The sequence below is a fragment of the Colletotrichum destructivum genome, chromosome 5, assembly GCF_034447905.1.
Source record: "Colletotrichum destructivum chromosome 5, complete sequence".
Taxonomy (NCBI): Eukaryota; Fungi; Ascomycota; class Sordariomycetes; order Glomerellales; family Glomerellaceae; genus Colletotrichum; species Colletotrichum destructivum.
This window is the reverse complement of record NC_085900.1, coordinates 3,199,725-3,225,222: the sequence shown is the minus strand read 5'-3', so window position 1 is coordinate 3,225,222 and position 25,498 is coordinate 3,199,725. Positions and strand designations below refer to the sequence as shown.

Genomic DNA, 25,498 nt, shown 5'->3' with positions numbered 1-25,498 from the left:
GAGAAACAGGTGACGTTCAGGCATCACTCTCTAACAATCGTAGGGTCAACAGGGGGGGAGGTATGGCAAAGACTCTTCGAATACCCGCCAGTCAACTTCGTGATATCAAATTTGGCTTGCCGTACAACATCCAACACTGTCCTCCGTACATACAATTCAAATGGAGCCATACAGTACTAGAGCCTGGATAATTCGATGAAATCACACTAGGTTTGTAAGCCCATCTTCACAGGGTCCGGTGTCCTTAAACATAACTCAATGGGGTTATAATTTGACTACTCTTTTCCATGGTGTTATCCGGGTCTTACAGTAGATACTGTGACCGAGACAAGCTTCATTTAGTGAAACGAGCGTTTCCCGGTCAGTCCGCGGGTGAACCTAAATCACAACCCGACTGGAATTATCAATACATAACAACAAGGAATCATTCAAGCCATAAGGTTCAAGCAGCGTCTATTCAAAAAGCATAGGGCATCATAACTAACATTGGGCGCATGTGTCTGATACAGCATCTTACAACTCCTCAGAAACAATCGCACTCTTCTTCTCAAGAGCAGCAAAGTCAGTGAAGCCGAGCTCGTACACCAGACCAAGAGTCATTTTGGCGTGCTCAAGCATGTGGTCAAATGACAAGTACTTGATGGTATCGTCGGTGCTATGTATGTGGTTGTCCGAGTACTCGAAGGCGGACTCGATGACGAAGGCTGAGGGATAGCCGGCCTTGCTTGCAGAGGCGTGGTCAGAGCAGGCGTATCCGCACTTGGTCTCAACGTAGGGAACCTTGCAATACTGTGCACTTGGTTAGTATGAAGGTGCTAGAGTCGTGGTGCGAAGCTGGATCGACTTACCTCAACAATCACCTTCTTGATGAAGTCGGTCAGACCAGCGTCAACAAAGTCAGTGATGACACCAACGCTCTCGGGCTGGCCGGCATCGAGCGTCCTTTGCACGAAACCGGTCATGTCTTGCTGGAGCATGGCCTTGATATCACGCCCCTCCTGCTCGTACGACGAGAAGATGGCCTGGCTACCAAGCAAACCGCCCTCCTCAGCGCTGTACCAGTGGAACTCGATCGTATTGTCGGCCTTGCCAGAAACGACGTCCTTGGACTTGAGTAGGGTGCGAAAGGCCTCGAGGATGGTCATGGAGCCGCTGCCGTCGTCGTCAGCGCCGGGCGCCGCGAGGATAGAGGGCAACCATAGGTTGATAGAGTCCTGGTGGGCGCCGATGATAACAGTGCTGTTCGACTTGCCCGGGATGGTGACAATGATGGAGCTCTGTTGCCAGGTATGGGGGAAGTGCTCAGCGTAGACGTGCTTATCAGCGCCGGCATCCTTGATGATGGAGTTGATCTTGGAGAGGAGCCACTCGGAAGACTGGCGGCCATAGTCGGACTTAAAGTAGCGGGTGTGGAAGCTTGTAAACTTCTCGAGGTTCTTTTGAATTTCGGACTTGTCAAGGTCCTTGATGAGAGGCTTCACCTTGTCCTGGAGGTGGCATTTCTCGGGGAAGACACTCTTCGTCCTTGTGTGGAGGCGGGTGGCGCCGAGGTCTTTGTGGTCGGTGATATCGAAGAAGCGGTTGCCGTTCTGTGGAACGAGATGTCAGTTTAGAAATACAATAGCGGCAGAGAAATGGAATGTTTACTCGGCGAAGCTCCCACTTCTCCTCCTCGGTCACCCAGCGGGTGTCGCCTGGGGCAAGCTCAATCAAATACTTCTCGGGGTCGGAACCGGCGGGATACAACTGGACGCGGTTGATTTCATCTTCGGCAACAAAGCGGGCGCTGACCGAGTGTGCCAATATGGCAAGAAGCGAGGCTCTGGCGACCTTCATTTTCGATATGGGGATATATGCTGGGGGGATTGGATCTGAGGATGATACGGGGGAAGGTAAGTGGGCGGATGTGGATGTTGTTGGACAGAAGCAGTCGTCGTCACGCCGGCCGTACTGATAGGTGCCTAGAAAGCGACCAGCGGGTCTGCAACAGCTTGGGGAGCTTCCTTGTCTCATCATCCCCGCGTTGCCTGGCACGCTGGCCAAACAAACGCCCACCAATCCTGCCAAGCGGGTACCTTGCCTCGGGTACGTACCACGGATGTCCGTTGATCACTTCGATGTCATGTCATCATACCTGCACAGATACTCCCCATACCAGACACTGTGCCCTATCTACCAACATAGACAGGCAGTACAAGTATTCCCTCGAAGCGACACTTTGTACTGTTTGTGTGTTACATTGATGCCGACTCGAAATCAATTAGCCAGGCCGTAATAACGTCGGTGCAAAACCGGCCGTGGTCTTGTACGTGCCACCTATTAGACCGATCCACGGTACCCGTACCACAATACAAATACCTTTCTTAGGTACGGAAGAGCTCGCCAGCACTTGCGAAGAAGCTCAATTGAGAAATGGACAACTTGCGACAATCGAGACTGGACTTTCTCGCTTCAGACGAACCAGGGGACACGACCGACCATTCCTATTGCATAGCCGATCTAGCGCCATCGGGACCCCACGAAGATGGGGGGAAAAGGCAAAACATGCAACACCAGGCATTCGCCGGTCGTCTCCGACCCGACTACTACTCTGGCCCTCACTGGTTTATCTAGGAGAGAGCGGACGGGATCTCGAGTTCTCCAGTGGGTGTGATCGCATGTGATGGATTAGCCGCCTTGGAACGTTTTTGTACGATGTATGCATTCACGACTCCACAGCGCTGCGTCCCATCCATGACCCCGACGCGGTCAGCACCCATCGGAGAGCGGAATGGGTTGACATGTCTCGGGGTCGGCGTCTAGATCCGTCCGCCAGTCAATCAGAATTCGCATTGGCGAGTCGTCATGGTTCCATGCTTCCCGCTCGATGGTTTTATTTGGTCCCAGCCACTCTGAATCGTCTGCCAATTTGGCTGAATGTCTGCGTAAAACCACGCCCACTGGCCCTGTGCCCCTCCCTGGGCACCACGTTTGTTCTGTACCAGGGAGGCTGTGGAAAGTGATTGAAATGGCTGAGACCCGAACCTGTGCATCGGTGCGCTTCTAGACTCGCCATCACAACTTTTCCTTTCGGAATTAGTCCGAGCCCCAACCCAACCGCTCAAGGTTTTGTTGGCCCTGCTGCTGCAATGGTAGGGAGGCTGGATGTTGTTCAGGTGAACGGACACCGGGCTTGGGCGGGCTTGGTGCTCATGCAATCAATGATATCACCCAGCGACGCCGCATGTTCCCCAAGCGCATCCCCGCTCATGTATATGGTATCCTGCATGTAGATATAAGCTGACCTCCCGTGTCTTACTTTGCTTCTCACAATCTCCTTCGCTGGTCCTCTCAGACGTTGCTCCGGCAGAAAAGAAGCACCCTACCACAAACAATAATTGAGCCGGTATTGCGCTCGAGTGAGTGCTTCTCAATATAACAAAATGGCCGACTCTAAGCCCGAGAGAAGGCACTTCGACCTCATCAAGCGCGGCGTCAAGAAGCCCAATGTCCCGGGTACCCTCACTTTCATCGGCCTTCGTGGCCTCGACCCGTTTCTCCAGTACCAGCTCGTCGCCGGCGGCCTGGGCGCCTCCATCCTCGGCAAAGTCGGCGTGAGCTCCATCCCCCTCAACATCGCCACGCTCTCCACGACGAGCATCTCCCTCCTCGACAATCTTCACCTCCCGCTGCCGCACCTGATACTCCTGGGCATGTCCGTCGGATCCTTCGTTAAGCAGGCTTACTGGCTCGTCGCGCTCTCAGCTGAGGAGTTCCCCGTCTCCAGCGCCGTCAGCGTGAGCTTCTACAACAACCTTGTCAACAGCGCGAACTCGCTTCTCCTCCTCGCCGCCTCCACCTCCGTTCTCACATCGCCCCGCGACTTCCCCGGCACCGCCCTGCCCTACCAGGTCGTCCTCGGAAGCATCCTCTACGCCGTCGGCATGTTTCTCGAAACCGCCTCCGAGTGGCAGCGCAAGCAGTTCAAGGACCGCCCCGAAAACCAGGGCAAAGTCATCAAGACTGGGCTTTGGAGCTGGGCGCGCCACATCAACTACGGCGGCTACGCCATGTGGAGGGCCGGTTACTGCATGGCTGCTTCGGGCTTCATTGGCGGCACCATCATGGGCGTGTGGCAAGCAGTTGATTTCCTCGCGCGCGGTGTGCCGGCGTTGAACGAGTACTGCTCGAAGCGGTATGGTGAGCAGTGGACCCAGTTCAAGAAGGAGGTGCCCTGGGTTTTGATCCCGGGTATCTATTAGTCGAGTTGAGTTGAAGTTGATGCATTGTTCTGTTAAGGCGCTAAAACAATGCCATCGCGATTTGGTCGCCAGTGCCAACCCTTATAATCTGAAAACCATGTTACAAAACCGTTGCACGGGCCTTTGGTCCATGCTGCAAAAGCGATGTAATAACTTCTGTGCCAAAATTGTCTCGGCGGGGGTATGTGAGTAAACTGCAAATGCGGACACACACTGTTATACAAAGCATCAACCCATTGTGTCCTGAGATGCATGCCAATGCTCGGCCCGCAACCCGGCGGGTGAATGCTCTCCTCTTACCATCAACAATATTTGCTCACATGCTGTCCTCCATCTGTCGACTCCGAACCTTGGCCCAGTCGTCGCGCTCCTTCTTGCCGCCTTGCTGCTCCAGGCCCATGCCGCGCTCAACCCACTCTTTGCTACCCATATGGCTCAGACGCGAAAGCGCACGTGCAAATGCGAAGGCCTCCTCGTCGCCCGAGAACAGGCCCTGGAGGCCCTTGATCGAATCGATGTTATGGTCCAGGTCCTCCAAGAGGTGCGTCGCAGCGTTGTCGCTCTGACCAAAGTCCTTCTTCTCCTGCTTCTCCAACGATTCCTCCAGCTCGGCGCGCGAGACGAATAGTTCCGTCAGGGGCTTCTCCGTCGTCAGGACTAGCTTCGCGTGCGATTCGTACACGGCGTCGATGAAAGTAATGAAGCGACGCGCCAAGTCGCGCTGGCGGTACGTCATACCAGGCACGTCGGTGATGACGAAGGCGTCGTAGTTTCGCACCAGCTCGAGGTAGTCCGCTGCCGACGTGGCCTTGCCAATAAGTTCATCGAACGTGAACCAAGCACAGCGGCCGCTGACGCGCGGGACGTGGATTTCACGACCCCAGACGTTCTGCACCTCCGAGTGCGGCTCCGGGTTCTCTGGGTCGCCTAGGAAGCGAAACCACTTCTCAGCGTGGGAGTTGGCGTGCGCATCCAGCGGGGTGTGGTACACGCCGGAGGGAGGTCTCGGGATCTTGCGGTAGTCTGTCGGAGAGTCCAGGTTGATCACATGGAGCCTGCCTTTGAGCAGCTTGATCGCCGGAACGAAGGACTCCCGCTGGATTCCATTTTTGTAAAGTTCGTCGGGGTGTCGGTTCGAGGTTGTGACCAGTACGACGCCATGCGACATGAGCGATTCAAGTAATCTACCGACGTGTCAGTTTACCGCCTCCCAAACAGCACCTCGCTAAAGAACTCACCTTCTCAGAATCATAGCGTCGGCCACATCCGTACACTGAAACTCGTCGAAACACAGGACGTTGCCCTTGGCCGCAATGTCGGCCGCGACGAACGGCACAGCATCGACATCGTTGCCATGCTGCATCTTCATCTTGTGTAGCCGCTTGTGAACATCCTGCATGAAATTGTGGAAATGGATTCTCGTCTTTGTCTTGACGGAGCTCGGCAGTGTGTCGTAAAACAAGTCCATAAGCATCGTCTTGCCGCTGCCAACGTCGCCATAAAGATATAGGCCGCGGGGCAGGTTGCTCGGGATCGCTCCTATTGTGGCTTGGGCCGCCTTGCCTCCACCGAACCAAGATCCAAACATCGACTTCGCGGGCTTCAAGGATTCGAGAGTCGGGTGGACGACTTCGGGCGCATGGTATTTAACCAGCTCATCGTGGAGGTGTTGGAGGCTCTGGATAATGCCTGCGGGGTGTCAGCATGTGATGCTTGATTCCTTGCTGGTCACGGTTGCCTCATACCTCTTTGGTGTTCGTCGTTGCGCAGGATACCTGTGTCGACCCGGCGGTCATATTCTTGGATCGGGCCATGATGGTCCTTTGAAGCTGCCTTGTTTTAGCCCCTGCGTTGCGCTGCTACTGTTACTGGAAGCAACCTTGGACCTACTGGTGTTTCCTTCGGTTGCGTCTGCTACAGTTGACGCAGCCCTTCTCTGCACTCCATTTTTAGAGTACTCCTTGGGAATACTGGCAAAACGGCCGGCTCTGGCGTTGTTTACTTGGGTTGTTTGGCAAGATGTGCAAAGAGAGTGGCGGAGGATGTTTGGCCTTGGGAGGCTTCGGGGGGTGGCAGCAGCGGCTGGTAATGCCCTAAGTCGGCGAAGAGGAAGTGACGGACCAGCACTGCGCATTGTAGCTGGAGGGGAAGTTAACAAAAATCAAAGTCTAAGGGTATCAACAAGCAAGGATGCATAGTACGCAAGTATGCGCGCAGTGCGATAAAGTGCAGCGTTAGGACAACAGAATTGCACTTGGTGTTGCATGTGGTGTGCAAAAGTAACAAAAATAGCCCTGTTGTCTGAGAAAGCGTACCTTGAAAAATGACGCTATTGCCTGTTACAGCCGCCGGCTCGGCTCTCAGAACTGGTGCCGAATTGAGGGACTCGAAAGCCAGCGGGCTTTGAGGGTGGAGAAGCCGAAAGATGCCGAACTCCGGACTATGCCGATTTCGGTCAGCTCGGTCAAGGACGGGATGGAAGTTGGAACTTCCTCACGCCAGGTGAGGTTGGGCGGTGTCACACCTGGATCGAACGCCATCATCCTATCTCAAACTTATGGGGGGCTCTTACCCTGCTTTGGCTTTCATGATCGTCTCTACTTAACAAGTGGATGGTTCCACTTAGCTGTGAGTACACTGTCATAGAAGGCAGCGGCTTTAGCTGCCCAGTCGCAATGCTGTTGTTGAATGGTGGCCGATTCTATCTAAAAACAGAAACTTGGAGCCACCCCAAGTTGTAACAGAGGAACTAATTGTAACTTATTTGGCAGTCTTTGGACAAAATCACCTGGTATTTTGGTTTTAGAAGACCAAGGGTATGGCCTTATCCTCTCTCTTGTCTTGTTCGCATTGTTTGCCTTGCACATATGTGCAGTCGCAGAGAGCATTAATGCCACCTTTGGCATTCTCGTGGTTCCCTTAGCCACTTGCGTGCCTTCCAACAAGCCTAATTCTACAAGGCTCTATCACATAACTGAGCCTGACATTTCCAGCTTTGCTGATGTTTTGGTTCTAGGTTTAAAAAAGTTGCATTGCAAGCATTCAGTACTGATTAATACCACCTCCTTACAAGAGACTCATCAGGCTTTCGAGAAGGCGAGCTACCACTCTAAAAGATACAAAGGGAATGGAAGCCGGGCGTTGGATATGAAGTAACATCCAAACATTGGCATGTAAAGATGGAGAGATATTTTCGAACTGCTGATGACACACATTGAAATATCGAGTTCGGAATACAGGCCGGAGCCAGCTTGCACAATTCGCCAATAGGCCGCTTAGACGGTGAAGTCTATTGCACGATACCTGCTCAGAAGCCATCCCCCCAGTACAAGTATTCCTGCTCCCCCTTTCCCTGTAGTCTACTGTCGATGGCTCAGCATCATGTAAGCAAGACCCATCTCGCCTGAGGGGATGTCTAAGAAATAGTCACCGATGACTTAACTCTGGTATTGAAGCAGCCTGTTGCTTCTTGTTTGGAGGCCATATGAATGTTCGATTGATAGCAACAGGATCAAAAGTGTGCCTATCGTTGATCCCGACCCTGAAAAAGCCCCCTTCCTGGACCGCAACCACTTCGACATGCACGAAGGCCCAATGTGCAGTGTGCTATTAACGAGAAGGCCCTTCGGAGTTATACACGGAGGATACTTGAACGGCTTCTGGGCGTAGACACAACCAGTCGGGCCCTAAACTCCTGGTCCCTCAACGGCTGGTACAAGCGATTGAATGAATCCCTCGTTCACCGCCAGGCTCATTCATATTGGTAGCTTTCTCACGAGAACAGACTCAAAACCCTGGCCCATGGGCAGCAGCTATGCCACCCCCTCTTAATGTGGTTAGCGGTCCTGCGGTACTTTGCGGGAATGCAACAAGTTGGGTACCGAAAGCCACGATTCTGTCGATCCGGAGGGTGGTTGGAGGAGGAATTGTTGAGCCCGGGCGAGTGGGTACCATCGACAGGAACGGAGCGAACCGAGACCGCTTGACGAATCCAGATCGTCCAAGGAAGTGGAGGTACAGATCAGCGAGGGCGAGATTGAGTAGTACAGAAGTTAACCAGTAGTCGTTCGTGCTTTCCCAGTTCCTGCACTAGCTGATGTGGACAGGAAGTCCAACACTTTTAGGAGAAACCAGTGCAATCGTGCCCAGGTGGCAGCATGACGATAGGTTAGGGGTTAGGGTACCTATGCCCGGCATGACAGTATCATGATGTTCATCGAGGCGGCCGAAGGACAGGCAACACATTGTCTATTGTCCGAAATTCCTCCTACTTCATATTATTCTTCTCGGTGAGTCTGTATTATCATACCCGACTAGGAATATCTGCTTGTTGTAGGCTATGGGCCGATGGGCCACCGCTCTGTGCAAGTACGTAATGGGACTACCTAGGGTTTCTCGAGTTCGAAATCTCGTACCGAACCCCGGGTGGAGATGTGAACACACCGCCGGTGCATCCGCTTGTCTTATGCTGTGATTTCTTTTCCCTTGTCAGCATTGGTGGCTCGGACCCCCCTCCCCCATCCCTCTCCCTCTCTCTTGAAGATGTGGGGAGAGCTGATCGTACAGCTTCTCGCAGTTCAAGCAGACCACAACTCCTCGCCCTTCCTGGTCTAATACACAATGTCATAGATGCTTCGAATGAAAGCCAACATGGTATCATCAAAGCTGAAAGGAGTGTCTAGAATACAGCAATGTTAACAAGTATGTCAATTTAACAGTATTTGGACCCCTGGACGCTTTGGCCTGGAGGAGCGGGCTTCGTAATTTACCTTACGTTAGAGGTAGGAAGAGAGGGAGGCACACTGGCAATGCACACACAGCCCATCTAAATGGTGCCACCTGTGTCTTGCACATCGTCTGACCCAGGTGTCCCTTTCACATGGCTTTTGAAATTGCTCTTGTACACACTTGACTAAGCGTGTTTGGTGCTGACATTGAGGGGTCCTTTGAGGGAAGAGTACGAGGCCTACCAAGTAAAGACACATTGTTTACTGCTCTTTGATAAGCCATATCAAGAGTTCACATCTTTCATGACGATATTTTTCGTCGAACAAGGTCCTTTGCTCCGTTTCACTGCCTTCAGTCTTGAGATTGAGGGTTGTCGCCTCAAAGCCCCGGGTATCAGCTGTGAAGGGTTGGACAGCATCATCGCCGGCCGAGAAACCAACATTTTTGGAACACCCTCCCCCTCAGCTACCAGAACAAGTCTATCTTCCAATGGTTATGGTTCCGGGAACTGTAAGAGCCCAGCAGCGATATCTCTCGACGAGACGCTACGGGTCGAGCGAGAATTGTTCGCGTTTGAGAAAGACATTTCCCCCCTTCGTTAACGACTGGCTAAGACCCATTGAATCCAAGTTCTCTGATGTGGAGAGATGCTTCTTTCCTAGCCCTAAGACGATGTTTCTGATCGACCAGCCGGAGGGCCTAGTTTGCCAAATTTGCCAACACAGCAAGATGTCTTTCCAAGACCATGCCGATAAGAGGACGGGCAAGCTGCCGGATAGCGTCCCCGCGATCATGCCTTGTGGACATGTGGCAGGAGTTCGATGCTTGACGACATGGCTTCGAGACCACCATAACTGCCCATTCTGTCGCCAAGAGCTTACCCACAGTAAATGCGGACACGGCGTTGTTCCTCGTCACATCACCGTGGAAGAACTATTTCTTATACCTGCCACGATCCCAGAAGGGGGTTTGATACCAGAGTTATGTCCTCGATGCTACGCGACTGCTTTGAGAACCTCGGCCGAAGCAAGGTTCGATGCCTGCAAGCGAAGATTTGTACAGGCAAGGCGTCGGTTTTTCACATCCGAGAGCCAGGCCGATGCCAGCTTCCTTATGCACAGAAAGACCGACTTCGAGAACATCATGCTGGAGGAGTATTATGCCAAGATGACTAACGCATGGCTGACCTGTTGGTAGGAATGGGCAGTCATGAGTGGTGGGTAGGGTAGCCCCTATTTGCCGACCAAATGGGTAGGCATTTTTTGGATATGGAACATGTGGTGGACGGGGTCTCGGATTTTTGGATGGCGCTCAGTCTTTGCTAGCAAGCAAAGGCCGCTCCCGAGGCGATTATTCCCCAGATTCGTAGCTTTGGGATCACCAGTCTCTGCAAGTTGCCCGCAACCCAGAATACGCCACATCCAACCAAAACACCAAGCACGGCAAATTCGGAGGTTGTAGGCCTGGTAATTGGGTCAGAGAAGGGGCTTTCTCTCTGACATTGCTTGCGAAAGATCGACCCCAGTAGTCCAAGGTTGAGAAGAGTGAGAGACGTAGCCAAGGCGGTTTCTCTGAGACCGCATAGGTATACGACATGAAGAACATGGTAGAAGACACAGAATATGTACCACACCTACTACTGAAGTTGGGTGGTGGATCACATCTGCTAGGGTCGTCAGTCGTGCCGAGATGTAGCTAATGACCGACTTGGCCAGACCAAAGTGTTATCCGAAGAGAGCAAGAGTGGAGATCGAATGTGGTTGGTCGACGGAGTAAATTCCGACGAGCCAGAGGAGGGAGGGAAATAGGGGAGGCTTGGCCATGTTTAATAGCCGGAACTTCTTCTCCAGTCAAGTATCTGACCTTATTCTTCTCACGTCGTCCCAGACACGCTACTTGCAATGTTTTCGATGTTCTATCTGACGAAGGGGCAGCTAGAATTATTAACTTCAACGTGGCTGTGAGGGTGGTTTCGGTAAAATAAAGCCTAGATGAATGTTGATTTCTTCGACGGTATTGGATGTAGAGGAGATGACACTGCACTTCGATGAGTTGATTGCCTGTCACAGGTGGAAGGAAGCCAACAGTCCGTAGACATTCGTGCCTGGGTAGGCAGGCGGGTGACCAACACGCCGAACTCCCGTCCCTGAAGTTGGGTTTAGGACGGGAATACCTGGACTAAGCTTTAGTATTAGTGACCAATACCTAGGTATGTACAGTTCACCCAACTGTAGCGTAAAGATACCTGGAGAGGCTACGATTCTACGAGTTCGTGTTTTTTTGTCACCCGCCTGGCAGGAGGGTAGGTGCAGGTGAGGTAGAATTGTGAAGCGGGCCCCTCCCAAGAATCCTACCTGTCGAAGGACCCAACAAAAGACCCACTATTTTGCTTCAAGTGCATCCGGAGGGAAGGTAAAGTAGTAGGGAGGCAGGGCCAGGAAGTGGATACAATGCTTGACGGGCCACTGTGCTGTGAGCGCCTGTGGCTTGCAGTGTTCCATCCTACCTGCTGGTGGCGACCGGCGGCGACTCTCACATTCGACGCAGTCCGGAAGCCCTGATACTGGCCCTCAATCACCTTCATTTGATAATACAGCCGAGTCCAGCTTGTGTTCCCTTCCGAAGTGGGCTCACTTCTGAAGTGGGCCGGCTAGAAGCCCACATCCGACTATTCCTTTCGACATGGGTCGTCTATAGATGGCGGCCGCATGACGGCTGCAACTTGCAACTGGCAGGGCTCTATTCCCATAGTCCAACAGGAACGTCCGATCTTTGTCGACTGGCGGTGGTGACTGGCTGTGGTACAACACCATGGTTTTGTTACCCACACAAACACCCTACCAAACAAACAGCTCGCCACGCTCGCCATCCCAACGGGCATGCCGTTCCCACATGTGCTCCAAGTTTCTTCGGCAGAATGAGTTTGGGTGACCAAATGCCTATAGATGCTTTTACCAGTAGCGTTGGTTCTGAGCGAGAAGGCTTCAAATCCTCCTCCGTCGCAGCTTAGGAAAACGGTGCTCCAAGGTTTATTTAACGGAGCACCTCGAGCCACCCGAGTCTTCGCCGTTTCGTACGCCACCAGATGGTTCGCTGCAAAAAAAAGCGATGTCATTCTGTCATGCTGCCAAGGTCAGTGAACGGGCGTGCTTGTGTTCCGGTAGGTGGAAGCTCAAGATCCTTGGCACGTTTTGTGGTAGCCATTCGCCAACGACACATCTGTGTGCCCCTTAAAATTGTCTCGCCAGATGGTCAAGCATCATGCGCCGGTCATGCTCAGTTCTAATCCAGATATCCTACCCCTCATATTTTACCCTATCCCCATGTTACTGCAGATGCTCTGACTAGTCTATGGAAAAGAAATAATTGCTTTGGGATTGGTATGGCTTCTCTTTCGGGTCGTTCACGGTAACCCGGTGTCAGCTCTAACGCCGTTGCAATAACACCGCTTCTGTCCAGTGATTCAAACTTGTTGAAGCCACTGAAATATCCAATAACCTGCAGCGTACGTGGTTCGTGGTTGAAGTCTTTCTCAACTCCTCATTGTTCTAGAGAAAATATGGCTGACAAAGCCTACCCAATAGTATAATCTCAAGGACCGGAGGCTCTGCTTCGATGGCCGGCCCTCTCTTGGCTGACCCCCCCTTTTCCAGCCAAATTCCTCACTCCTAAGGTCCACCCACCGAGAGGCGCGTGTTGCCACAAGCGGTAGGCTTTGAATGGGGTTGTCTAGTTCGTGTTAGCCCCTCCTCCTGCCCAAAAGCCTCGAATGTCAAGGGAATACATTCTCTAGAACCACAAGCGTCTCGAATTATCTAACATAATCAAGTCTGAGTCGATCACAGTACTTTTTACCGCGAACAAAACTGGTGGTTGCTAGGGCTGCCCGTTTGGCCTGTTGCTCTAACCTGCCTCGTCACTCTACGTGGGCAGATGTATACCTACACTAGGTAGGTGTGCTTGGCCAGTTCCTGGAAGATACCCCTACCAGAAACCAGAAATCGGCATCCTTGTCCCCTTCTCACGGGTTTGTCTCGGCCAGGGTGAGCAGTCCTCCACTCACATTGCAATAATATTATTGCTGCCTATGATTTGCCAGCACCTAATACTAGATTTCACCTGCAGCACCACCTATACCCGGCCTGGAGGCCTTTTTTACTCAGCGGCATCGCCGCCAGACTTGCCCATTCACACCTAGTCAACCCATGTAGCAAGCGTCAGCTAAGGTTTCTTGGTCCCCGCCTCATCTTGCACATGGCAGCTGTCCAACTTCCCAATACATCCGGCTGTTTCCCCTGTGGTAGAGAAGGGACTTCTTTGGTACCACTCTTCCATTCACAAACACCGCCCTTTTTCTTCAAGAGAGGGTCTCTATTTCCCATAGTGTGGTGTGTGGGTACGAGCCAGTAAGGAGCCAAATGGAAGCGGTCAGTGATTTTTTTGGTTTCAACACAGCTGGGCTTGGTCGGCATTCTGCTTTGGCCGGGAAGTGGCTTACCAGTACCTGGACTGCAGGAAAAGGAGAGGAGTCGTATCCGGGACAACCAGCGTCGATCAAGGGCTCGAAAAAAGGAGTATGTCCTTGAGATTGAGCAAAAGCTTCGGCAATGCCATTCCAAAGGAGTGGAAGCTTCTGCCGAAGTGCAGCAAGCTGCGCGTCACGTTGCCAACGAGAATCACAAGCTGCGACAGCTTCTCCACACTTTGGGCCTCGTTGACGAGCAAATCGAACAATATATTCAAGCCGGGACGCTGAATTCCTTGGCAGTGGCCAACCAGCCAGTTTTGCACGAGAGCAGCAGTGTGCAACAAGGGCAGGCGGCAGCCACGTTGGAACGCCTGCTCGCTCCGCGGCGGCCACCCTGCCTTCAGGAGCACGAGCTGTTCGCGCCAGCGAACCAGCCAACAACCCCCAATCGAAACTCGATGTATCAAGCATCAGAAGACTCATCGATCGAAGACTACGAAACTCCTGAAGATGGTATTCAGCAGATTTGTGGGTTGGTTTCCACGTCATCGTCAAACTTGAACCCTCGACCGACTTCTTATCCACGGCCCGAAACCCTACCTAGCAACGGATACGGCGGTCATAGATCCAGCCAAGAGAGCATCGAATGGGCAAACGCCAATCATGGTCAAGAAGTCAATGACATTCCACTGAACCCGCCGAGATATGGCACGAACCAAACATTCGCCTATCGATCATTTTTCCCAGCAGCAAACCCTCCAACAGCACCTCTACCCCTGGCTTGCTGCGGGCCACCCACTACGTCTTACGCTGTGTACCATACATCACATCACCAGTCGCCGGTATTTTTTGCAAGCCAACTTGAATCCATAGTCAAAAATAACCCTGGCCCGTTCCCTATAGCTGATACAAAATCGAGTGCTGAGGAACGAGCACCGCAGCAGGCGGTCGTTGATCCTTACGCATGGGTGCCAACGGCCTCTTTCCACAGAACGGATCTCGACCGAAGGCTTGGCTGAGAGTAAACGAGACGAATATATTCCAAGACTCACAAATGGGCCATTGCTTTGAACCGCCGGCCGAGCCACCCTGCAGCGAGAAGAGACAACAATGGACGAACCGCTATTAAACCCGAAGACGAAGCGCGCCTCTGGAATAGCAATGCTACACTCGAGCAGTTCGGGCACGCCCTTCGAGGTTCGAGGGAGGGGGCAGCGTATTTACCTTTGATTTCAATTGTTGTTGGAATGATTGTTCTGTACAAAGTGCCAACGAGCACAATAGGTGAAGGGCGAAGTGTGCCCTTGCTATGTCCAAGCCAAAGAATACGATGATAATGCGACAAAGGCATCTTCCCTTGAGTACGGCGCTGGGGTCGGGCACTAAAAAAACGTCTCGATTCCTTTTCCAGAGAACGGGACTGTATGGTTTGTTTCCCCCCGAAGTTCTTTGTGTTGGACGCGGCACGTGGGAATGGTGTGGTAACGCTGCATAGTCGATGCCAAACAACATTGTATGGCTGAAAGGTGAAAGCCCTTGCTAGAGCACCTAGGATACAGGTAGAGAGAGTCGAACACTCAATGGACATAAGTAGCAAATTCCCACGATAATCATCGGCCGAAATCTCGCTTCTTTCGACTTTCCAATGCGATTTCCATCCAACCTCGCCTCCCTCCAGCCTCAACTTGGCCCAAGAAATCCTCAGACGACACAAATCTCGAATGTCACAACAGCACACACCCGCAGAGTTAAGCCTTTTGGCCATCTTTGCGACATCCAATCGAGTCGAGTACGAGAGAGGCAGCACGGAATACGAGGTCCGAAAGGGATTACACACTAATGTAATCCAATGTCTCCAACGTCTCCTCGGCGAGCTCGACGAGGCACTCGACCAGCTGTTGAGAATAGAACCGGATAGAGAGGACGCATCCGCAACGTTCAAATGCATGGAACGAATGCTAGAGCAACAAAGAATTTTCATCCGCAATCAGCTAGAGCATGTTGAACGGGAGGCAGATGGTGCTGCGCCGACGCCGCCCTACGGCGAAAGCTTTTTTCCCGTCCACCGCCAGCAACTGAGGCAGATATCACCAACTCCCCGGTCGAAGCCACCGGCTTGCTTCCAACGAAAACCGGCAAGGTCCATTCCTCAGTCCGTTTTCGACGGTCCAACAGTTCAACAGGTCGGGCTCGGTATCGAGGAGCCCCAGAGGCCCTCATCCTCTAAAGCGCAACTCCGCTTCGAGCCACACCGTTCCCAATCTCCCTCTAGAAACACAACAAGAACATCTCCACCAAGCCCCCAAGAGCATATGAAATGGGTTGCGCCCTTTGGACGCGAGTACAGAGTATGGCCTACCGCGGATGCAGACTACTCGCGACCCGCACTGAAGCCCGTCACCTACAATATGGACCAGGATAGACCATCTCTTCGGCTGCCGGGGGACATGAGTGGCGCGGTGCATATCAGGAGACAGCTTGATGAGCAGGAGGAGACAGTCGAGAACTCCAAGGTTCACCAGTGGCTAAAAGATATTGGGCCGGATCCGGACGCCGAAAGCGACGATGTAGAAAGCGACAATGTAGGGCCTCGGGGCCATAAAAGACACGGCGAGGACGATTTAGTTCCGCCTCTCGGCAAGAAGCCCAAGGTACTTGGTCTCCGCGGCGGGAAAGAAGATGGGAGAGGGGCGCTGAGAACACTCTTTAGCAGTCTCAACCCCTTTGGGAAAAGGAAGACGTCCGGCTCTAGAAACGACGCCCCAAGAAACCATGGCTTGGGAAACGGTGGCCCGACCAACGAAGGCGCAAGAAACCAAAGCTCGACGAACACCAACCACAGCATCGCCTCACCAGACTGGGAAACCCCACCGTCCGTCATTGTTGTAGAAAGCTTGCGCACCAAGTTCTGCAACGGAGAAAGTGACAAAATGGCCCGGCGCTACTGCCGCTGGTTCGAGTTCCTCATCCCCCTCACCGAGGAGACACCGGGCTCCATCTCCGCGTCAAGCTTCATGGCACGCCGCAGGCAGAGGAAGAAGCTCGAGAAGCTGAAAACGGCGCTCGCGCACATGTCCATCAGACCATTTAAGAGGCGCCAGGCGACGCACAACAGGATCGTACTACTCGGGAGCAGAATTAGCCTGCACACGGATACCATGAGGAAGCTCACAGACATGAGTCCCACGGAGGAGTCGGTGATCTTGCAGACGCAACAGGACATAGTTGAGTGCTGCGACAAGTTGGACCGCGATTCGGCGGAGCTAGAAGAGTTGGAGATAAAGCTGATGCAGCAGATGACGCTGGAAGAAAAGATCTTTCTGGGCGGTGTGGTGCATGGGGATTGCTTCCTCAACTGGATCACCAAGACAAGGAACCGTGTCCACTGGGAGCTAAGCTTTATCGACCGGGTCAGGCAGAAACCGGAAAGGATCATGGTCGGCATGCATACGTGTTATTCCGTTTGAATCATTTCAACCCGTGTTTAGAGTCCAGGAACGAGAGGAGCTCTGGGCAATGAGAATCTTGGTGTTCAAAACGGGAGGGGGAAACGGCGTCTAACTTTAGAACCCGGTAGTCGCAAGACAGGAGGAAGTCACCGAAATGTAGAGATACACATGATGAAATATCCTGTTCATTCATGTCCTCGAAACTCCAGTGCTCGTCCATCAACCAAACCTTTGCGCACGCTTACAAGAAAGAACTAACAAGACACACGCGATGCGCCCGAGTACCGTTGACCATTGCCTTTTGTAATTGTTTTCGTTACTTTCGGAGATTTGCATCGCTTCAGAGGACGCCGGGTATCGTCATCGCATGGGGAGGTGTCCTTTTCCTTCCTTTTTTTTTCGTTTCCTTCCTTTTTGTATAGGCGAGCTACAAGAAGTAGTCAGCCACCGGCTTCTTCGCCGGCATTCCCCTGGAATCTTGAGGTGCTGCCTGGAACACGCGGTACCTCCGCGCCGGTCCGGGCAGGAGAACATAGTCATCGGTTCCCCTGATACCGCCGTCACTGCGGCCCCTGTCGCCATTGCTGCGCGCGAAGACACCAGTGCCTGAGTCGTCCTCCGCCAGTTCGAGGATCGCCGCAACGTTGCCGCAGCGGTAGCAATAATTGGGCGCCGACCAAACCGTGACGATACTAGCGTCGAACATCTCTTTGAAACCCTCCATGACGAGCTGGTGGGCACGCGCGATAAGCGACAGATCGTTCTTGTGGTTGAAGTCGCGGACAATATCAGCACCAAACAAGAACCCAGCACCGCGTGGCGACAACCCCCATCCATCGATATCGTCTGGGTCAGACCAAAGCAAATCGCACATGGCTCCTTCGTGCGGCACCTCTTGCTTCCTGTCGAGAAGCCGGATCTTATCGACACTGTCTATCAGGGGGGAGAGACCACCGTGGACGCATAGAATGGCGCCGGCGGGGTTGCCGATGGAACCTGCCGAGCTTCCCGATGCGCCACTGCCCGGCGGGCCTGTTTTGTCGCCCGAAGGCGCGCCATTTGGACTGCCAGGTGTCGGTTGCCGCTGTGGCCGTCTTTGTCTGGGGAATCGGCTCATTGTTGAGCCAGCCTGGTCGCAGACCTCGATCTCCACATCTTCGTTGATGGGTTCTTGCTCCGGCGGGGAGTTGAACGTGTGCGATGCGCCTAGTACGATGGCCCCAAGAGCAAGGTAGTCGAAGACGTCGCAGCAATAGCGCCAGACGTTGGCCGAACCATATTTCCGCAGGCACTCGTCGTAGAAGCCATAGACGGTGGTGATTTGACGGGACTCGTGGTTGCCGCGAATGAGGGTCATACGGTCGGGATAGCGAACTTTGAGGCAGAGAAGGAGGAGGAAGGACTCGAGCGAGTAAAAGCCACGGTCGACAAAGTCACCTATGTAACATAATCAGTCGGCCTGTTGCTCTCGAATGATGGCGAGAGCTGTGGCTATTTACCCATGAAAAGGTAATTGGTGTCGGGGACGTCGCCACCAACGCGGAAGAGCTCCATGAGATCATGGAACTGGCCGTGGATATCACCGCATATCTAAGAGTCCCATCAGTACCCGTTCGATCCTTGCGTAATGTGCACTCCCTCATACCGTTACGGGAGCTGTAACCGTGACGACGTTGCCCTCTTCAATGAGTAACTCCCGTGCCTTATGGCACAGTTCTCGAACCTGCGCTTCGGGTATCGGTCGGCAGGCGCGCAATTGCGCAATGGCTCTGTCCCGATTGTCAGTATCTTGGCGAAAACACTAAGTCGAAGTTGACTGAGAAACGTACTTGTCGAGGTCGCTCATGGCAATAGCTAAGGAGGGCTCCGTGGTTTACGTCGAGGCGCCCAAGGCCGACGAGTCGCAATTTCGAGTTGAAGTGGATATTTGTTATATGCCCCTTACTTCAGAACTTCGCGTTGGTAGTAAAACCTGGGGCAGCGCGATAGGCCGAGTCTTCTTCGTCTTAGCGAAATGGTTCGTTGCGCGATCAAGGCTTTCGGGATGGGATGGCGTCAGTAAGGCAAAGGCAAAAGACGTGCATAATTGCCATTCAGTCGCCTACGAACCCCCAACTTCTAATCGCGCCGGGATCTGCAAAGTGGAGAATCAAAATGGTACGTGCACTATGATAAGTGGGACTAGATCACAGCTTGTATCTTCTCTATCACGGAAGCTTAGTTGTTGCGGTTACCGAAGCCGGGTTCCTCAGGCACACAGCGTTTGAAATGTCACATCGGCGGATGGGCCCACCCCGGGACGCTGGAATCCAATCAGATGGCCTGCATAGCAATTCGACCCATCAAGCTTCACTGCAGGTTTGCAAGAAAACCGAGAGTTGCCATCCATCGCGGCGGCCTCATCAAGGCATTGACGTAGGACCGCATTACCAAGTCGCGCGAGTATGATGCTGCCATAGGTGAGCTATGTTGCTTGATTGGCTCAGTACCGTCAAACATGAGGCATCTAACGTTCAATTTCACGTAGAAATCCTCGTCCTTCTTTTCCACAAAAAAAAGAAGAAAAAAACCCATACGCGATCATGCCACCGCATCCCCTCCACCCACGGTCGCGTATGACGTCTACCCTCTTTGCTACAACAGTCGTTGCAAGCTTTTTCGTTGTTGGCATGCCGCATCTTTTACCATGTCCAGCACCTCGTGTCACGTACGCCGATGGAGAAATCGTAGTAGGCGAGGATGGTCGCCGGAGGAGGCGAAAACGTCGCGAGACAACCCCTGAGATCGAGAACGGCATAGTCAACTTCAGCCAAGCCGGCGACGAGGATACCATACGAACCCGGGAAGAGCGATTGAAGAGGGAGTGCCCAGTGCCGAGGCCGGGCGGCATCCTTGGAGAGTGGTTAGGATTCCATGGACCGAGTAAAGATGCAGAGGCCACAAAAGCGGAAAGGTGACGACAGCAGATGAACATATGTACAACTCAAGATACCATTCAAGCCCCACGACGCAGTTTTCGACTTTCTGCAACCCGTGATGGCTCGAAACGACTTTTACGACGAAGTTGCCACTCACGATGCCCAGCTAACGCCGCTCGGCTAGCTTTGAGGTTGTGGGAATGAGGCCGAAGTTGTGTGGCTATGACTTTCCAGGATGGGAGCAGCAGGGAGCTTGAATGGGAAACGGTTTACATGATGACTCGGCCAGCGTTGTCTGCAAGACATTCCTCGCAATTGTCCTGAACGGTCCCGGACCTGAGGCTCTCTGTTACAGACCTGCAGCCTTGCGAAAGAGCTCTATGTCTTGCCATTCGAATGATGCGAGTGCACGGCCGAAGTCGCAGATGGCTGTATTTAGCCAAGGCAACCGGTCAATCGCGCCGAACCAATTGGAATGGAGTGGTTTCCAAGTCAAGCTTGCCATCAATCTTTGCGCTTCAGTCTCCTTCCCGTACTCTTAGGTAACGTCTGTCCCAAGGCCTCACCATCTGCCTCCTTAAATTGCCATACGGGTGCTCCAAAGACCTCGTACTATACATGTGTGCAGAGTAGGATCACGCATTTGGTGCTTCAGCATTGCTCACGCACTCGGAAGCTATTGATCGGGGCAACCAAGTCCAAATGAGCACTTGTCTTAGAATCGAGGTCATCTTGAACAAATGTGCCTGAAACGCAGGTGCAGTTTTCCCTTGCAGAGTCGCATCAGTACCATCCTTGCGGGATCGTTCCAGGCAATCCGACTGGAAAATCTACAGGCTTAGTGCCTCTTTTCTACGCTCTGTCTTTTGGCCAAGGGGTGCGAAATATCTCTTCTGATCGCTGCGCATCTCTTGCTTTTCTGTTTCTCTGAGCATTCCCGGCGACCCGTCGTCAATCTCTAATCATCTTGTGCTTAACCACGTATGATCATCCGCCAAATTCAGAAAAACTAGTCGCTTCAGAAACAATGCTATGATAGCCTGGCCGGTGCAAGAGGCTCGAAATTCTCCCACGGCTGGTAAACATCCGGGCGATCGAGGTTGATGAAACGTCGGACGATACTCACTAAGCGACCCGTGCTGTTAGGCTACGCTACCACATCTGCGCCCTCGTTTAATACTCGTTAATAATTTCTGATGCAGGGAGCCCCTGATGCACGGCCTGGCTCAGGCAAGGGCTGGTTATTCCTCAGCGACTTCTTCCAAGGAGGCCTAACGACATGCCTCACAGCCCTCTTGTCGGACAATGTCATTCAGGTTGTCATCTAATCCACCCTGGGGGCGGAGATGCACCACATGGACGGCATGCGGTCTGATCTCCCAGCTGCCAAGAACGGCTCAGATCAGTCGAAACAGCCGAAGGACAAACCACGACGACCAGCTGAAGCTCTGGGGCATGCATTACCGTTGTCCCGAGTTGGGGTGACGGGTGACATGTGTTTCTTGACGGGGTATGGCTGAGACCGGCTTCAACACACCCATTGTATGCCGGTCTTCTAGGTGGGGTCTTGATGTTGCTTCGCACCACCTAGGAAGGCAGATGCCCCACCACTGTGGGCCTGTCAGACAACTAACAAGCACACATGGCCCGTCTCATGACCCTGATAGATGCCATCTGATCAGCAAGCTATGGCCTGGGAATAATGGTCCAAGTTCGGGCATGGTCCACACACCGACTTATGCTTAATGTTCTTCCGGGAAGTGAGAAAGTTAAATACACGTCGTTTCCCATACCAGACAGTGTGCCCCTTATCCCTTCTAGACAAGACAGTGTCTTAACTCTATATACTATTCCATTCTTCAAGAGCTGTGCTCTGTTTTCATTCATTCCCAGCTTCTGTCATTCCTTGATACCCAGTAAGTCATCTCGTCTCTCGGCTGCTCACAGGCAGCGTCTGACAAAGATCTAGACTCTTCAGTTCTCACTTCACGACAGTCATTTCAAAATGAGGTCCTCCATGATCATTCTTATTGCTACCGGCCTGGTGTCGGGTCTGAGCATCCCTAAGCAGCTGGATACCCGCCAGGTAATCGCCCAGGCGCCTGCTGCCGCTGCACCTGCACCTATTGCCCCGGCCGCTCCTCCCGCCGAGGCTCCTGCCGCTGCCCCCCCTGCGGAAGCCCTTCCTGCTGAGGGTCCTGTCGCTGCACCTCCTGCTGAGGGCGGTGACGCCGCTGCCGAGGAGAAGAAGAAGGCCGAAGAGGAGGCCGCCCGCAAGGCTGCGGAAGAAGCCGCCAAAGCCGGCGGAGGCGCTGGCGCCGGTCAGGATGATGCCGCGAAGCAGCAAGAGGAGGCTGCTAAGCAAGCTGAGGAAGAAGCCAAGAAGCAGCAGGAAGAGGCAGCAAAGCAGGCCGAAGAGGCTGCCAAGAAGCAGGAGGAACAGCAGAAAGAGGCCGCCAAGGAGGCCGCCAAGGAAGCCGAGAAGGCGATGAAGGAGTACCAGAAGCAACAAGAAGGCGAGAACAAGGGCAACGATAACAACAGGGGCGACGGCAACAACCGTGGTAATGACAACGACCGGGGCAACGGCCGCAACCGTAACAAAAACAACGACAACAACAAGAACAACGCCGTTCTTCTCCAGAACATCCAGCTACTCCTCGCCGTCATGGGTCTTCAGAACGTTGTCAACGTTCAGGCTCTCGCTCAGCTCCAGGCGCAGCAGCAGCTTGTCATGCTCGCCCAGCTCCAGCAACTTGCCCAGCTCAACGCCGTTGGATTGATCAACTCTGTCCAGCTTGTCGGCCTTATGCAGCAGGGTCTCGTGCTCGGTGGTGTCAGCGGTGTCAATATTGGTAAGTACAATCATTTGTCGCTTAGATGCCGCATGTTTACTTCTTACGGTGCTAAACAGTTTCCCTGCAGTCAAGATCCAATGAGTGAGGCTTCAAGCTTCTAGCTCTCAGAGTGAGATGCGGCAGGGTTGACGATCGCCGGTATGGTAGGTGGGAAGATTCTAGACCCTGAGATAAATGCTTTAGCACCGAGGGTACCTTTTATGTACAAATGCGAAGGATGCAGCATCTTGTAACAAACCCTACTCGAGGGGCGCCTAGTGGGACATTCGTCAAGAGGGCTTGAAACGATGGCATTTGGAGGCACTCTGACTATCTCGCTGCAAAGACAGCCGGGTGCAAAGGGGTTCGTTCATTGGATTCGGGCTCTGGGTTACGGCGCATCATCCAAGACCATCCTATCTATTCGAGATATGGGACTGTGGTTGGCATGTGCTATAATGTACTTTATCTATAATGCCATGTTCACCTGCCACAAATTTGAGTGTTGTCGCCTCGGCGCGCCAAGTCGTCCCGAAGTTTTGCTGGTCTTACGAGCGGTTCGAGGGTTTCGTCGGGGTATTCTAGCTCAGAAGTCAAGCCCTTGACAGAAGTCCGATAAAAGCTTGGCGACACTACTTGTTTGGTGCGTCCTACTGATCCGGCAGCCTTTATTTCAACTTACGCTCTCTGTCAGATTGTGGACATGGTCTTCCACTTTCTTGCCCTTATTTTCTCCCTTCGCTTTTCATAATCAATCATCCGCTACTTTTTCTTGAGAATACAACTCAACATTGAAAATACCGTTTCTCAAACAACGCATATGATGGCCAGACTACACCCCTTTCATCTGAGCGAGAGGAGTGTCGCGCACCCCTGTAATTGCCATCTTAAAACCATCCCATATTTCACAGTTTACCTCCACAGAGGCCATCAACTCTGGCGGTATCGAGTGCGCTCGTCAAACGCCAAGCCCGCTCTTATCTCGCCGGAACGACTGGGCATCCGGACTTGCACCACATCATAGATGGGTGACGTTTGCAGCCCAGCCGCCGTCGTCCATCAATGCCATGGAGAGGAGGATGCTTCATCGACAGGAGCCTGTGACACTTGAAGGGGCTCGGGCTTCGGATTTCAGACAGGGGGAGCTACGTTTCCGACGAGGGTGGACTGGGATCGGGGGGTGCATAGCAACTTGACAAGTGGGTGTGCTGTCAGCTTTGGAAGGGTTCACCATGGTTGCATTTTTCGGCGCACTGGCCGCTTCTTGTCGACGCTAAAGAGACTACCTTACCAGATTAAGAAATTTGCGGGGGGCCGCTCTAACCATTGATGGCTCGTCAAGGAGTAGGAGACCGCGGAAAGGGCAGTGACTGTGACCCACTGACACGCGTTTAAACAGCCACTAAACCTTAGTTGAGCCGCTCTAACGTCTTTTCTTCCTTCTATTGCTTAACTTGATTGATCACGCTTTGTTCACCTAACCCAATCAAAGTGCTCTCCTGTCCCGCTTTAGGATGAATAACACGCCTTTCTGCTATTTCTTCTTCTTTGTCTTCTTCTTATTTTTCCCTTTTTTTTTTGTTTTTTGCTCAATGACACCCCAGCATATCGATACCAGTGCCGATGTACCGGCTCGGCAGTCTTTCAGGACAGAACAAACTGGGAGCTGATGCATCAACCCAACCTTGCCGTGCCCTGAGCTGTCAGAGACCCCAGAGGCCCAACGTTAGATTACCACAGCGTTGTTGCGTCATTTGACTGTGGATTGTCTTTTGTCTCTGTGAAGTCCTCGGATGGTAATCCTGTCATGGCTGCGTCGCCCCAACTCACCATCATTGATTGGCACATTACCTGCTCTGTCGTCTTCATCAGGCCCACTCATTCACGGTGTGTTTCCCAACACTACCGGCCATTTCGTGGGAACTGATGAATGCTCGAATTGGGTTTACCGTACGCTCCGGATTTGCGGTCCCGATGGCCCATCCGCGGACTTGGCGTTGCCCAACACTCGTGAGCTCCTTCGAGCCTCCGTCTGTCATCCCCGTCAGCTGAGTTGTCGTAGGACCCGCCAAGTAAGGTTGTTTGGGCTTCAGTTGCCCGTCCCACACGGGCCTGTTTCCTCGCCCCTGGCACCCTCGCACCATTCTTTGGTTCGGACCTTAGGTGGCCCGAGCATTAACATATTCTGTTGCCTGGCGACGAGCTCCATATTTCATCAAGTGATCGAATGTTACGGGAAGATGCAAGGTATGCATATGCATTACTCGGAATAGGTACGTGTTGTGACGATGTAATTGGTTTCTGGCTGTTCTCTATGCTCCTAACCCAACCAACAAGTTCGCCTGGACCTCCCGTTGCTTCTTGCGCCCGTGGAAACTTCGCCTCAGTGTTCACACCTCCAACGACCCCTAGTCTCACATCCCCTGTTCTTCGTTCGGCCCAACACTTTGCTGTCCCAGCAAAGCCGGAGTCTGACACATCCCGGATCTCTCATTCACGACCCTTCCGGGCGCACATAAGACCTTAATTAATCTTGGCTATGGCCAGAACTCTTCATGCTACTACCCTTGGCGCGAAAGCCAAAGTACGCCCTCCTTGATATCTTGGCCTCTGTTCTACATGTATATAAGGACTCTTGATGACGACAGTTGGCTGATTGCTTCTCTTCTTCATCCACAATCACTGAGGCAATCATCCGGTCCGATATCATTCTTTCATCTTCATTCTTTCTCTCCAGAGGTAGGTTTTTTACCAGAGAGTGCCATAAACCTTGCTAACCATCCTACAGCTGTGCTCGTTTTACTTAACTCCTTCTTGAAGCTCACTTCATCCAGGAAAAGCAAGCATTCCTAACAGA

The 25,498-nt window shown here is 52.8% G+C and overlaps 10 protein-coding genes across 10 annotated transcripts; 6 read left to right on the top strand and 4 right to left on the bottom strand.

Annotated features, from left to right (window-relative positions):
• Nucleotides 1–407: 407 nt before the first annotated feature.
• On the bottom strand, nucleotides 408–1,961 carry CDEST_08515 (Putative peptidase M28). Its single transcript, XM_062924674.1, has 3 exons — nucleotides 1,648–1,961; nucleotides 849–1,589; nucleotides 408–789 (listed from the first exon to the last, which is right to left on the bottom strand). The coding sequence occupies exons 1-3, from the start codon at nucleotides 1,834–1,836 to the stop codon at nucleotides 514–516; spliced, it is 1,206 nt and encodes a 401-aa protein (XP_062780725.1). The 5' UTR covers nucleotides 1,837–1,961; the 3' UTR covers nucleotides 408–513.
• A 1,238-nt stretch (nucleotides 1,962–3,199) lies between these two features.
• On the bottom strand, nucleotides 3,200–6,540 carry CDEST_08513 (Putative ATPase, AFG1, P-loop containing nucleoside triphosphate hydrolase). The gene is made up of 4 exons (XM_062924672.1): nucleotides 6,132–6,540; nucleotides 5,987–6,070; nucleotides 5,480–5,930; nucleotides 3,200–5,425 (listed from the first exon to the last, which is right to left on the bottom strand). Exons 1-4 carry the CDS (start codon nucleotides 6,373–6,375, stop codon nucleotides 4,558–4,560), a joined length of 1,647 nt encoding a protein of 548 aa, XP_062780723.1. The 5' UTR covers nucleotides 6,376–6,540; the 3' UTR covers nucleotides 3,200–4,557.
• Nucleotides 3,257–4,242, top strand: CDEST_08514 (putative O-methyltransferase UstE). Its single transcript, XM_062924673.1, has one exon. It carries the CDS (start codon nucleotides 3,423–3,425, stop codon nucleotides 4,239–4,241), a length of 819 nt encoding a protein of 272 aa, XP_062780724.1. The 5' UTR covers nucleotides 3,257–3,422; the 3' UTR covers nucleotide 4,242.
• A 61-nt stretch (nucleotides 6,541–6,601) lies between the features above and the next one.
• CDEST_08512 (uncharacterized protein) lies at nucleotides 6,602–6,781 on the bottom strand (the record flags this gene model as incomplete). Its single annotated transcript, XM_062924671.1, has 1 exon — nucleotides 6,602–6,781. The coding sequence occupies one exon, from the start codon at nucleotides 6,779–6,781 to the stop codon at nucleotides 6,602–6,604; it is 180 nt and encodes a 59-aa protein (XP_062780722.1).
• Nucleotides 6,782–9,458: 2,677 nt separating this feature from the next.
• On the top strand, nucleotides 9,459–10,170 carry CDEST_08511 (Putative Zinc finger, RING-type; the record flags this gene model as incomplete). The annotated part of the gene is made up of 1 exon (XM_062924670.1): nucleotides 9,459–10,170. The coding sequence occupies one exon, from the start codon at nucleotides 9,459–9,461 to the stop codon at nucleotides 10,164–10,166; it is 708 nt and encodes a 235-aa protein (XP_062780721.1). The 3' UTR covers nucleotides 10,167–10,170.
• Nucleotides 10,171–13,147: 2,977 nt separating this feature from the next.
• On the bottom strand, nucleotides 13,148–19,011 carry CDEST_08508 (Putative serine/Threonine protein phosphatase PP2A). The gene is made up of 6 exons (XM_062924667.1): nucleotides 18,716–19,011; nucleotides 18,532–18,655; nucleotides 18,386–18,476; nucleotides 16,148–18,323; nucleotides 14,924–16,088; nucleotides 13,148–14,857 (listed from the first exon to the last, which is right to left on the bottom strand). The coding sequence occupies exons 1-4, from the start codon at nucleotides 18,730–18,732 to the stop codon at nucleotides 17,314–17,316; spliced, it is 1,242 nt and encodes a 413-aa protein (XP_062780718.1). The 5' UTR covers nucleotides 18,733–19,011; the 3' UTR covers nucleotides 13,148–14,857; nucleotides 14,924–16,088; nucleotides 16,148–17,313.
• CDEST_08510 (uncharacterized protein) lies at nucleotides 13,185–14,808 on the top strand. The gene is made up of 2 exons (XM_062924669.1): nucleotides 13,185–13,396; nucleotides 13,485–14,808. The coding sequence occupies exons 1-2, from the start codon at nucleotides 13,388–13,390 to the stop codon at nucleotides 14,454–14,456; spliced, it is 981 nt and encodes a 326-aa protein (XP_062780720.1). The 5' UTR covers nucleotides 13,185–13,387; the 3' UTR covers nucleotides 14,457–14,808.
• Nucleotides 14,813–16,967, top strand: CDEST_08509 (uncharacterized protein). The gene is made up of 2 exons (XM_062924668.1): nucleotides 14,813–14,864; nucleotides 14,933–16,967. The coding sequence occupies exon 2, from the start codon at nucleotides 15,159–15,161 to the stop codon at nucleotides 16,902–16,904; it is 1,746 nt and encodes a 581-aa protein (XP_062780719.1). The 5' UTR covers nucleotides 14,813–14,864; nucleotides 14,933–15,158; the 3' UTR covers nucleotides 16,905–16,967.
• Nucleotides 19,012–19,219: 208 nt separating the features above from the next.
• On the top strand, nucleotides 19,220–20,315 carry CDEST_08507 (uncharacterized protein). The gene is made up of 2 exons (XM_062924666.1): nucleotides 19,220–19,345; nucleotides 19,414–20,315. The coding sequence occupies exon 2, from the start codon at nucleotides 19,469–19,471 to the stop codon at nucleotides 19,841–19,843; it is 375 nt and encodes a 124-aa protein (XP_062780717.1). The 5' UTR covers nucleotides 19,220–19,345; nucleotides 19,414–19,468; the 3' UTR covers nucleotides 19,844–20,315.
• A 1,169-nt stretch (nucleotides 20,316–21,484) lies between these two features.
• CDEST_08506 (uncharacterized protein) lies at nucleotides 21,485–23,289 on the top strand. Its single transcript, XM_062924665.1, has 3 exons — nucleotides 21,485–21,720; nucleotides 21,774–22,659; nucleotides 22,730–23,289. Exons 2-3 carry the CDS (start codon nucleotides 21,810–21,812, stop codon nucleotides 22,741–22,743), a joined length of 864 nt encoding a protein of 287 aa, XP_062780716.1. The 5' UTR covers nucleotides 21,485–21,720; nucleotides 21,774–21,809; the 3' UTR covers nucleotides 22,744–23,289.
• The last annotated feature ends 2,209 nt before the right edge of the window (nucleotides 23,290–25,498 follow it).

What these genes read in the sequence shown, in the direction of transcription:
- CDEST_08506 (XM_062924665.1), top strand. Translation starts at nt 21,810, where the DNA reads ATGAGGTCCTCCATGATCATTCTTATTGCTACCGGCCTGGTGTCGGGT.
- CDEST_08509 (XM_062924668.1), top strand. Translation starts at nt 15,159, where the DNA reads ATGTCACAACAGCACACACCCGCAGAGTTAAGCCTTTTGGCCATCTTT.
- CDEST_08515 (XM_062924674.1), bottom strand. Translation starts at nt 1,836, where the DNA reads ATGAAGGTCGCCAGAGCCTCGCTTCTTGCCATATTGGCACACTCGGTC. An exon ending in AGAAGTGGGAGCTTCGCCGA is followed by an intron (nt 1,590 to 1,647) that starts GTAAACATTCCA and finishes CTCGTTCCACAG; the next exon opens with AACGGCAACCGCTTCTTCGA. An exon ending in TCAAGAAGGTGATTGTTGAG is followed by an intron (nt 790 to 848) that starts GTAAGTCGATCC and finishes CCAAGTGCACAG; the next exon opens with TATTGCAAGGTTCCCTACGT.
- CDEST_08508 (XM_062924667.1), bottom strand. An exon ending in CGGTTACAGCTCCCGTAACG is followed by an intron (nt 18,477 to 18,531) that starts GTATGAGGGAGT and finishes TGGGACTCTTAG; the next exon opens with ATATGCGGTGATATCCACGG. An exon ending in CACCAATTACCTTTTCATGG is followed by an intron (nt 18,324 to 18,385) that starts GTAAATAGCCAC and finishes TATGTTACATAG; the next exon opens with GTGACTTTGTCGACCGTGGC.
- CDEST_08514 (XM_062924673.1), top strand. Translation starts at nt 3,423, where the DNA reads ATGGCCGACTCTAAGCCCGAGAGAAGGCACTTCGACCTCATCAAGCGC.
- CDEST_08513 (XM_062924672.1), bottom strand. Translation starts at nt 6,375, where the DNA reads ATGCGCAGTGCTGGTCCGTCACTTCCTCTTCGCCGACTTAGGGCATTA. An exon ending in CGCAACCGAAGGAAACACCA is followed by an intron (nt 6,071 to 6,131) that starts GTAGGTCCAAGG and finishes AAAACAAGGCAG; the next exon opens with CTTCAAAGGACCATCATGGC. An exon ending in CAACGACGAACACCAAAGAG is followed by an intron (nt 5,931 to 5,986) that starts GTATGAGGCAAC and finishes GACACCCCGCAG; the next exon opens with GCATTATCCAGAGCCTCCAA.
- CDEST_08507 (XM_062924666.1), top strand. Translation starts at nt 19,469, where the DNA reads ATGCCACCGCATCCCCTCCACCCACGGTCGCGTATGACGTCTACCCTC.